General features: G+C 48.1%; 1 protein-coding gene across 1 annotated transcript in view; it reads right to left on the bottom strand.

Moving 5' to 3' along the window:
• Nucleotides 1-9,552: 9,552 nt before the first annotated feature.
• The window catches only part of LOC129715704 (dedicator of cytokinesis protein 2), a gene marked incomplete at its 3' end in the record, with an annotated part of 264,879 nt that continues 262,136 nt past the window's right edge, over nucleotides 9,553-12,295 (bottom strand). The window contains exon 19 of the mRNA XM_055665562.1: nucleotides 9,553-9,650. Coding sequence (XP_055521537.1) covers nucleotides 9,553-9,650 — 98 coding nt within the window. The remainder of the gene's footprint in view (nucleotides 9,651-12,295) is intronic.

The raw sequence follows: 12,295 nt of genomic DNA, 5'->3' as shown, positions 1-12,295 counted from the left end.
GCATTTGGTGACCTCAGTTCCTTCCATCTTAGTCATCTCTCCGCAGTCTTCTCTAAGCAACTGGCTGGGAATCACTCACAGTCACCCACCCCTCACTTTTCCCCCGTTGTCTCTATGATGGAATTAATTTTCTTAATGTCACTTCATTTTATCACCATCCAATAATCACTTTGGACCACCTTTAACACCCCTTCTGTTATAAATGTCGATGTCCTTGCAGTGTTACAAGAAGGTAAATAGTTTCGTTTAGTTTAGTTTAGAGATACAGCGGCAGAAAACTATGGCCCTTCTGCCCACCGAGTCCATACCGAACAGCGACCCCCCAGCACGTTAACACTATCCTACCAAACATGGGGACAATTTTCCAATTTTACCAAAGCAATTAACTCCAAACCTGAACGTCTTTGGACTGTGCGGGAGGCAAGTGTGTAGCAACCCGGGGAAAAGCTTAACGGGCAGTGACGTACAAACTCTGGCCCTATAGCAAGAAGGGAATCCCGGGGCTCTGGCGCTGTGCGGCGGCAACTCTACCACTCTGCTGCCCAAACAGCTTGTTTGATACTTTCCAAGTCTCTGGTAATCGTAAGGTGTATCGTGGACCTGATTGCCACACACTCAATTCACCGTTTGGACATCAGGAGAAGGTACAGTAGAGCCTGAAAACTGTAACGTCCAGGTTCAGAAGAGCTTCTTTCCCTACAGGCCACCAGGCTATTAAACACAACAACAAATAAACTCGAGCTTGAACTGCAAAAGACTAAATTATTAGGCACATATTTGATATTTATAGAAACATAGAAACATAGAATAGGGCAGGAGTGGCCATAGGCCATTCGAGCCTGCACCGCACCATTCAATGTGATCATGTGTCTGATCACCCAACTCAGGGATCCTGTACAGCCTTCTCTCCGACCCCATGGTCCCTTTAGCCAAAAGGGCCCACATCTAACTCCCTCTTAAATATATGTCGATGATACTGGCCTCAACTACCTTCTGTGGCTAGAGAGTTCCACAGATTTCACCAATCTCTGTGAAAAATGTGTCTCCTCATCCTCGGTCCTAAAAGATTTCTCCTTATCCTTAAAACTGTGACCTTTATTGAACTGTTTCCTCTTGTTTTTTTCGTCTCTTCCCCCCCGTTACGATACAATGTTACATATTTATATAATTGTTTTGTAGGTGCTGCAGCACGTAAGCTTTTCATTGTCACATCCGGGGACATATGAAAATAAAACACTCCTCTCTCAAGATTTGATTGAACAAAGTTCAATCACTTCTGCAGTGGAAAAAAAAAAAAAAATAAAAATGCTGGAGGAACTCAGCGGGTCAGGCAGCGTCTGTGGAGGGAATGAACAGACAAGTTCCAGGTCGAGATAGACAACAGACAATAGGTGCCAGGAGTAGGCCATTTGGCCCTTTGAGACCAGCACCACCATTCAATATGATCATGGGATGATCATCCCCAATCAGTACCCCCGTTCCTGCCTTCGCCCCATTCCCTGACTCCCCACTTTTTTAAGAGCCCTATCTAGCTCTTCTCTTGAAAAAGTGAGAGAACCAGCTCCACCGCCCTCTGAGGCTAGGAGAATTCCACAGACTCACACTCTCTGTGTGAAAAGTGTTTTTCGTCGTCTCCATTCTAATGCTTACTCCCTTATTCTTCAACTGTGGGCCCTGGTTCTGGATCCCCCAACATCAGGAAATGTTTCCTGCCTCTAGCGTTTCCAAACCTTTAACAATCTTATATGTTTCAGTGGGATATCCTCTCATCCTTCTAAACTCCAGGGTATACAAGCCCAGCTTGCCCATTCTCTCAGCATATAACAGTCCCGCCATCCCAGGAATTAACTTTGAAAACACCTACGCTGCGTCCCTCCAATAGCAAGAATGTCCCTCCTCAGATTCATTTTAATTTTAATTTGTCATTGTCAGTGGACAGTACAGAGTCAAACTCCTCAAATTAGGGGACCAAAACTGCGCACAATACTCCAGGTGTGGTCTCACTAGGGCTCTGTACAACTGCAGAAGGAGATCCTTCTTCAGACTGAGTGACGCCTCAGGCAAACTGGGAAGAACAACACCTTCATCTTCCACACGGGCAGCCTCCAGCCCAACGTTACGAAGCATTTCACAAATTCCCTAATTGCCCTCTTTCCAATCATTAATATACATGGTAAACAGTTGCGGCCCCAACACCGAGCCTTGCGGCACTCCACTCGCACACTGCCTGCCACACGAAACGCTGGGTAACTCCGCGGGGTGAGGCAGCATCCCTGGAGAGAAGGAATGGGTGACGTTTCGGGTCGAGACCCTTCTCTGACCAGAGACGCTGCCTGTCCCGCTGAGTTATTCAGCATTTTGTGAACTCTCTGTCGTGTCCGATGTTCTCTGTTCAACCGTAATAGAGGATTCAATGACCTTCCAAAATTCGCATTTGTTACTTTTTGAAGCCAAACACGGCTGGCAGATGGTGGGGACTGTGCCAAAGCCTGCCAGTAAGCTGCTGCAGTTGCAAAGGCAGATGATGCCACTTGTCTAAAGTAGCATCGTTGGCACTTCAGTTACAACAGAGGATGTAAATCAAAGCTTTGCTGGGCTCTCTCTCATCTCTCTCTCTCTCTCTCTCCTCTCTCTCTCCCTCAGAGGCCTGCCATCGCCGTTCACTCTTCAATGCACAAGGGTCCCCGAGTCCACTGAAGCAAATGTAAATGCCACGTTTCCACCTGAACGGACCTCTGCAGAATCACTCGTGCTAATTGGGGAAACGGATCGCATCGAACATGAGAGTGTATTTAGGAAGCCTAACGGGCTTGGTGAAACCACCGCTGTCAAACGCAATCGCAGCTTGTGTCACCATCCCGTTGTTGCACCGTGGGGGGGGGGGGGGGGGGGGGGGGTTGTCCTCAATTGTCCACCCCCACAGGCTTGGGCACTCCAGGGAATGTTTACAAGGCTGTTGCCAGGATTAGAAGGTCTGAGCTATGGGGAGAGGTTGAGTCGGAGTAGAATTGGGCCATTCGGCCCATCGAGCCTCCTCCATGGCGGCCACGGTGGCACAGCGGTAGAGTTACTGCTGTACAGCGCTTGCAGCACCGGAGACCCGGGTTCCATCCCGACCACGGGTGCTGTCTGCACGGAGTCTGTACGTTCTCCCCGTGGGTTTTCACCGACATTTTCGGTTTCCGGAGAGTTAGATAGAGCTCTCGGGGCTAGTGGAGTCGTGGATATGGGGGGAGAAGGCAGGCACGGGTTTTGATAGGGGGACGATAAGCCATGATCACAATGAATGGTGGTGCTGGCTCGAAAGGCCGAATGACCTCCTCTTGCACCTATCTTCTATGTTTCTATGTTTCCTCCTCCCACACTCCAAAGATGTGCAGGTATGTAGGCTATTTGGCTTGGTAAATGTAAATTGTCCCTGGTGTGTGTGTAGGATAGTGTTAGTGTGCGGGGATCGCTGGTCGGCATGGACCATGTGGGCTGAAGGGCCTGATTCCATGCTGTATCTCTAAACTAAAACTAAACTAAAACAATCATGGCTGGTCTATCGTTCCCTCTCAGCTCAATTAGAAAATAGGTGGAGGGGCAGGTAGTGTAGAGAAAGCAGGGTCTCTGCAGAAAGACGTGGACAGGTTTGGGGATTGGGCTGAGGTGGTAGATGGAATATAGTGTTACAAAGTGTGGAGTCATGCATTTTGGTAGTAGGAATAAAGGCGTAGACTATTTTATAAATGAGGAGAGAATCCAGAAATCGGAGATGCAAAAGGACTTAGGAGTGCTGGTGCAGGATCTCTAAAAAAGTTAATTTGCAAGTTGAGTCAATAGGAAGGAAGGCCAATGCAATGCTAGCATTTATTTCAAGAGGACTAGAATACAAATACAGGGATGTAATGCTGTAAGGCGCTTGTCAGGCCACATTTGGAGTATTGTGAGCAAAGTTTGGCACCATATCTGAGGAAGGATGATTAGTTTAGAGTTACTGGCCCTTCGGCCCAACGGGTCCGTGCCGACCAGCGATCCCCGCACACTAACACTATCCTACACACACTAGGGACAATTTACACGTTTCACCAAGACAATTAAACCTACAAACCTGTACGTTTTTGGAGTGTGGGGAGAAAACTGAAGATCTCGGAGAAAACCCACGCAGGTCACGGGGGAGAACGTACAAACTCCGTACAGACAGCAGCCGTGGTCGGGATTGAACCGGGTCTCCGGCGCTGCAATCACTGTAAGGCAGCGACTCTACCGCTACACCACTGTGGCTGCCTAATGTGCCTGATGTGGTCCAGAGGAGGGTTTACAAGAATGATCCCAGGGAATGAGTGGGGTGAACATATGATGAGCGTTTGACGGCACTGGGCCTGTATTCGCTGGAGTTTGGGCCCGGACCTGCTGGAAGTGTACAACGACATGCTTCTAGCCGGCAGCATGTCAGACTGCATGAGGAAGGGCAGCATCACCCTAATCTATAAGCAGAAGGGGGAGATGAAGTATATAAAGAATTGGAGACCAATAACATTGTTGAATGTAGATTACAAGATCCTGTCTAAGGCCATCGCCAACCGGGTCAAGTCTGCTCTGGGACGGGTAATCCACCCGGACCAAACCTGTGCTGTACCTGGCAGGAAAATCTCAGACAGCCTAGCGCTGCTGAGAGATACCATTGCCTACGTGCAGGACAGGCGGGTGGATGCCTGCCTAGTCAGCTTGGACCAGGAGAAGGCCTTCGACAGGATATCGCACACGTACATGAGGGACGTGCTCTCTAAAATGGCTTATGGGGAGGGAATCCGAAATTGGATCAAACTGCTCTACACCAATATCAGTAGTGCAGTCCAAATCAATGGGTGGGAATCAGACAGTTTCCCTGTAAGGTCTGGAGTCAGGCAGGGTTGCCCTCTCTCTCCTGTCTTGTTTGTCTGCTGTATTGAACCTTTTGCCGAGTCCATCAGGAAGGATGCGAGCATAAGAGGAGTGACATTGCCAGGCAGTGGGGGCATTCAATTCAAGACCTCCCTGTACATGGACAATGTCGCCGTCTTCTGCTCGGATCCAAGGTCGGTCCGCAGATTGATCAGCATCTGCGACCAGTTTGAGTCGACCACGGGAGCCAGGGTGAACCGCAGGAAGAGCGAGGCCATGCTCTTTGGCAACTGGCCCGACCGATCTTCCATCCCCTTCACCATCAAGCCTGACTTCTTGAAGGTGCTGGGTATCTGGTTCGGGGGGGCTGAGGCGAGTAACAAGAATTGGCTGGAGCGGATAGCCAAGGTGGGGAGGAAGCTGGAGCTGTGGAGGCAACGCTCCCTCTCCATAACTGGGAAAAATTTGGTAATCAGGTGTGAGGTGCTCTCGGGGTTGCTGTACTTGGCACAAGTGTGGCCTGTCCCTCCCTCCTACGCCACAGGGATCACCCGGGCCGTCTTCCAGTTCATCTGGGGGTCGAGGATGGACCGGGTGCGACGGGTCACAATGTACAAGTCGGCAGACAACGGGGGTAAAAGCGTGCCCAACGTCGCCCTCACCCTGATGGCCACCTTTGTGTGTGGCTGCATCAGGCGGAGTGTAGAGCCAAGGCACGTGGGCACTAAGTGTCACTACCTGCTGAGGTTCTACCTGTCCCCGGTGTTGCGAAGGATGGGCCTGGCGCAGATGCCACGCAATGTGCCAGTCAGCTGGACATTGCTGCCCCATCTGTCGTCTGTGGAAAGATTCTTCCGGACCAACACCTTTGACCACAAGTCCATCGGGCAGTGGTCAGCACGGAATGTCCTGCAGGCACTGCAGGGAAAGGACTCGATGGATCCGGTGGCGTGGTTCCCAGAGCAGACTGCCCAGCTTGTCTGGCAAAATGCCTCATCGCCAGAACTCACCAACAAGCACCAAGACCTGGCTTGGCTGGCGGTGAGGGGAGCCCTCCCAGTTAGATCCTTCCTGCACCGTCGGAACCTCACCACCAGCTCACGCTGCCCCCGGGACGGTTGCGGTGGAGAGGAGACGGTTGCCCACCTCTTTGCAGAGTGTGGGTTTGCAAAAAGAGTCTGGAGAGGTATGCAAGGGTCCCTGGAACGATTTATCCCGAACAGCTCCGTCACAGAGGACTCTGTGATTTACGGACTGTTCCCAGGGACACATTCAGAGACTGACATCGAGTGCTGCTGGAGGGTCATCAACTCGGTCAAAGACGCTATTTGGTCTGCCCGAGCGTTGCTCACCACCCAGCAGAGCGAGATGTCCGTCAGGGAATGTTGCCAACTGGCCCACTGCAGACTGCAGGAGTACGTGCTAAGGGACTCGCTGAAGCTTGGTGCAGCCAATGCCAAGGCTCGGTGGGGGAGGGGGCCACAGTCTAGGGTCCTTCCGCTGCTGGACATGGGGGGCACGGTATGGTGGAGACGCCCCTCAAATTAAATTAAGGGAAGGTATCCCACGCCATGGGCCACATGAGTGGTACGGGTGGGGGACATTTTTGTGGAATTGAAAAGACATAAACTGTATTGAACAATCTCGATAGCCTACAAAAATGTCGGATGGAATTTTCGAACCGTGCACACATTGTATATATTTATTACTTGGACAGGGGCCACAGAGTGGCACGGGTGGGGGGCAGTTTGGTGAAATTTGACAAATGTAAAAAAACTGTACTGGAAACATTTGTATAGTCTCCGAAAATGTCGGATCAATTTTTTGTTCGCATGGTTCAGGAATTGTATATATTTATTAATTGAACAAAGACTTTCGAAATTAAAAAAAAAAAAAAAAAAGTTTAGAAGGACATCATGAGTATCCTTCCTCTTCTCTCCTGAAAACGCACACCTCCAGATTTAGGGACAGGTTCTTCCCACCTGTTATCAGGCAACTGAACCATCCTATCAACATCTGGAACTATATTTAATCAGACTTTACTGGACATTATGTTGCACTAAACGTTATTCCCTTTATCGTGTAAAGCTGGGCAGCTGCTCCTGGAGTTACCGAGGTCTAGTCGGAGGCTCAGAGGGGATAGAGCCTTCTCTGTTGCTGCTCCGGCACTCTGGAACACCCTGCCGTTGCACATCAGACAGGCCCCCTCTCTGTCCATCTTCAAATCCAGTGTTAAAACACATTTGTACTCCCTGGCTTTTGACCATGCCTGAGGCTTTGCTTCTGTTTGTGGTGTTTTTGATGTTTCTTTTATTTTACATGTCTTTTCCTACTATTTCTTTTGATTGTTATTTTTGGTGTGTATTAACTTTTTTGTCAATGATTAGTGATGTACAGCACTTTGTTGCAGCTATGTTTGTTTTTTAAAGTGCTCTATAAATAAAATTATTATTATTATTATTATTATATATCTGCACACTATGGACGGCTTGACTGTAATCATGACTTGTCTTTCCACCGATCGGTTAGCACGCCCAAAGGCTTTTCACTGTACCTCAGTAGACGTGAGAATAAACCAAACTAAACTAAACTAAGCATTTCTGGAGAAAGTAACAAGAGGAGTTGAGTATAGGACCAAAGTGGTCTTTCTGCAGTTGTACAGAGCCCTAGTGAGCCCACACCTGGAGTATTGTGTGCAGTTTTGGTCTCCGAGTTTGAGGAAGGACATTCTTGCTATTGAGGGAGTGCAGAGTAGGTTTACAAGGTTAATTCCCGGGATGGCGGGACTGTCATATGTTGGGAGAATGGAACGGCTAAGCTAGTATACTCTGGAATTTAGGATAAGAGGGATCCTTATTGAAACATTTACGATTATTAAGGGTTTGGACACGGTAGAGGCAGGAAAAATGTTTCCGATGTTGGGGGAGTCCAGAACCAGGGGCCACAGTTTAAGAATAAGGGGTAAGCCATTTAGAAAGGAGATGAGGAAACACTTTGCACACAGAAAGTGGTGAGTCTTTGGAATTCTCTGCCTCAGAGGGCGGTGGAGGCCGGTTCTCTAGATACTTTCAAGAGAGAGCTAGATAGGGCTCTTAAGAATGGCAGAGTCAGGGGATATGGGGAGAAGGCAGGAACGGGGTACTGATTGGGGATGATCAGCCATGATCACATTGAACAGCGGTGCTGGCTCGAAGGGCCAAATGACCTACACCTGCACCTATTGTCTATTGTCTATGACGGAAGAAGGGTCTCGACCTTAAACATCAACCGTTCCTTCTCTCCAGAGATGATGCCTGTGTTAATTTTGGCCAAATTGGAGAGGCCAGGACACTAAAATTGAGTAAAGGCTTCTGGGCTGCTAGGCCATTTGGTCAATTTAAATGTGCCTTCTGCAGAAATAGGACCAGCCTGTTTGTCTCGAGCCTAGAAAAGAACTGCAGGTATAGAATGGAAACATCTGCAGACCCCGACAATTAGGTGCAAATTGCATGGAATGGATTGGATGAATGCAAACCAGACATACTCATTGTATATAATGTTGCAAAGCTTTACTTTGCTAGATGTTGATTGGATTAAGTATTGAGCCTTGTCTGGTTTTCTTGCATATCAAGGCACATGTTGCGATGTTTGTTTCCTTTGGGAAGCACCGTTTGAAAACATTGTATTAGTCACTGTATTATTGGGTCAGGGAAATGTCTATCATGTACTGTGTTAATTGATATCTGTTATTGGACTGTATAGAGACCACCCTGCGGTTCGGCCCCTCAAGGTTCAGGGACCTATAAATGGCCGCTCCTACGAGGTCCTGAGTCGATCTTCTGGGAGAACGCTTGCGACTGCGTGACCTTCTGGAGTGTCTCTGCTTGGACAAGGCTAGAGGCCTCGATCAGGCAGATCAGGATTTGAGTATAGGAGCAGGAAGGTTCTACTGCAGTTGTACAGGGTCTTGGTGAGACCACACCTGGAGTATTGCGTACAGTTTTGGTCTCCTAATCTGAGGAAAGACATTCTTGCCATAGAGGCAGTACAGAGAAGGTTCACCAGACTGATTCCTGGGATGTCAGGACTGTCTTATGAAGAAAGACTGGATAGACTTGGTTTGTACTCGCTAGAATTTATAAGATTGAGGGGGGATCTTATAGAAACTTACAAAATTCTTAAGAGGTTGGACAGGCTAGATGCAGGAAGATTGTTCCTGATGTTGGGGAAGTCCAGAACAAGAGGTCACAGTTTAAGGATCAGGGGGAAGTCTTTTAGGACCGAGATGAGAAAAAAAAATTCACACAAAGAGTGGTGAATCTGTGGAACTCCCTGCCACAGAAGGTAGTTGAGGCCAGTTCATTGGCTATATTTAAGACGGAGTTAGATGTGGCCCTTGTGGCTCAAGGGATCAGAGGGTATGGGGATAAGGCAGGTACAGGATACTGAGTTGGATGATCAGCCATGATCATATTGAATGGCGGTGCAGGCTCGAAGGGCCGAATGGCCTACTCCTGCACCTATTTTCTACGTTTCTATATGAGGATTGAACCCACGGTGGTTAGGTCCAGTAGTGGAATTGTAAATGTGTTTTGTCAAAATAAAGTATAGATGCGCAAGTGCCTGTCCCAGTGTGAACTCAGTGTGAACTAGCATCTGCAGTTTCCTTCTGAAATGAATCATTTGGTCGAATGGCTTGTAACCTACCTTGACGACTTCACCTCCATCCACCTTCATCAGCTTCTTCAGGTTCTCGTTCAGAGCCCTGATGTTGGAGCGCCATTTTAGCAAGCCCAGGAGGTCCACTGCAGGCGGGAGACAGATTAAAACAAAACAGAGATTATAACCTACTTTGCAAGCCGCGGACAAAGTATTCTACTGTTCTCAACTGTGGGTTAACATAGAACATGGAACATGAAGTGGTACAGTATAGGAAGAGGCCCTTCGGCCCGCAATGTGTAAGGGCGATTGGTAAGAATGGGCATCAAGGGTTACGGGGAGAAGGTTGAGAGGGAAATAATAGACCAGCCATGATTGAATGGCGGAGTAGACTCGATGGGCTGAATGGCCTAATTCTGCTCCTGTGTCATAGAGTCATACAGTGTGGAAACAGGGTCTGAAGAAGGGTTTCGACCCGAAACTTCACCCATTCCTTCTCTCCAGAGATGCTGCCTGTCCCGCTGAGTTGCTCCGGCTTTTTGTGTCTATCTTTAAGCCAATATGCCCACGCCGCCCAACATATCCCATCTACATTAGTCCCACCTGCCTGCCTTCTGGTTTATATCCCTCTACATCTGTCCTATCCATGAACAAGGATAAGTGTGCAGTACGGGAAGCACAAAGAACTGCAGATGCTGGTTTACAAAAAAAAGACACAAAGTGCTGGAGTAACTCAGAGGGTCAAGCAGCACCTGTGGAGAACATGGATAGGTAATGTTCCTGACCCTTAGGGGTGGAGATGGCAAGATGCGACCAGTGGTGGGATATAGTCAATAGACAATAGACAATAGGTGCAGGAGTAGACCATTCGGCCCTTCGAGCCAGCACCGTCATTCAATATGATCATGGCTGATCATCCCCAATCAGTACCCCGTTCCTGCCTTCTCCCATATCCCCCTGACTCTGCTATTTTTAAGAGCCCTATCTAGCTCTCTCTCTCTCTGTCTAGTCCCACCATCTAGTTCTCGATTCCCTTCAATATTGATGGATCAATACTATTTGCCTTAACACTCCCTGTGTGTGGAAAATGTTCCCCTTCTCACCCATCCATGCGAAGCAATTTATTGCAAATCCCTTTTTGAATTTCTTGGCGACTGCATTATTTTAATGGCCTGTTACATTCTTCCCCAGAGCTAGTAATGTTCAGGTTAGATAATGGTTAATGCTCAAGCCCCCAGCAGTGAATTCCAATCCCCCTGCCAGCGCAGAGGTAAAAGGAAGAAAGATTGCTGTTTACATAGAGTGTTTTTTTTTACAAACCCATGATATCCCAAAGCACTTTATAGCTGAGGCAGTGTTTCTTTATGAAATGTAAACGCCACTGCACTGGAGATATTCCCACCATCTCTTCAATTCGTTTGGTTAGATTAATTCTGTCATTGTTTCTCCTCCATAACATTCTATTTGTGCTAATGAAATTTATATGACCATATTAAAACAACAGATTTTTAACTACAAGATATAAAATAGAGCAATTTAGATTAACGAGATTATTGCTTTTTTCCACGTGTTCTTGGGTGGGCGAGTTTATGAATTTCTTGGGCCAGGCAAATTATTACAGTACAGACAGAAGCAGCAGGCCGCTCAGCCCATTGAGCCTGTGCTGGCTTATGGGAGTGCACTCCCTTGAGTTCAGTTCAGTTTAGAGATAGGGCATGGGAACAGGCCCTTCGGCCCACCTAGTCCACACTGACCGCCGATCATCCTGTACACTATACGACACAAGGCCAGCTGAGAGAATGGAGCAGCTGGGCTTGTACACTCTAGAGTTTAGGAGGATGAGAGGGCATCTCATTGAAACATATAAGATTATTAAGGGCTTTGACACGCTAGAGGCAGGAAACATGTTCCCGATGTTGGGGGCGTCCAGAACCAGGGGCCACCGTTTAAGAATAAGGAGCAAGCCATTTAGAACGGAGACGATGAAACACTTTTTCTCACAGAGAGTGGTGAGTCTGTGGAATTCTCTACCTCAGAGGGCAGTGGAGGTGCAGGAGTAGGCCATTCGGCCCTTCGAGCTAGCACCGCCATTCAATGTGATCATGGCTGATCATCCCCAATCAGTACCCCGTTCCTGCCTTCTCTCCATATCCCCTGACTCCGCTAATTTTTAGAGCCCTATCTAGCTCTCTCTTGAAAGCATCCAGAGAACCTGCCTCCATCGCCCTCCGAGGCAGAGAATTCCACAGACTCACCACTCTCTGTGAGAAAACGTGTTTCCTCGTCTCCGTTCTAAATGGCTTACTCCTTATTCTTAAACTGTGGCCCCTGGTTCTGGACTCCCCCAACATCGGGAACATGTTTCCCGCCTCTAGCGTGTCCAAGCCCTTAACAATCTAATATGTTATTACTTAGCTCTTTTCTCTTTGCATTGTTTTTTTTTCTTTTCTTCTCATTTGGATTTTTTTTTTTTCTTCTTATTCACAATTTAATCTGCGCCCATCACCTTTTCAGGGAGCATAGTGGGCAGAAATTGATGGTGAGAGGGGCAGGGATTAAGTTTAAAGGAGGTGGTTGAGGCAGGGATTATAGCAACGTTTAGGAAACATGGTGGACAGGTACATGGATAGGACAGGTTTGGAGGGATATGGGCCAGAAGCTGGCAGGTGGGACTAATGAAGCTGGGACATTGCAGGCTGGGGTGGGCAAGTTAGGCCGAAGGGCCTGTTTCCACACTGTATCATGTTACGACTTAATGAGATGTGCGGGGCAGGCTTTTTTTTTACACAGA

The sequence above is a fragment of the Leucoraja erinacea genome, unplaced genomic scaffold (genome assembly GCF_028641065.1).
Source record: "Leucoraja erinacea ecotype New England unplaced genomic scaffold, Leri_hhj_1 Leri_133S, whole genome shotgun sequence".
Lineage (NCBI taxonomy): Eukaryota > Metazoa > Chordata > Chondrichthyes > Rajiformes > Rajidae > Leucoraja > Leucoraja erinaceus.
Note: the sequence above shows the minus strand (reverse complement) of the source record. Positions and strands in the feature narration are given on the sequence as shown.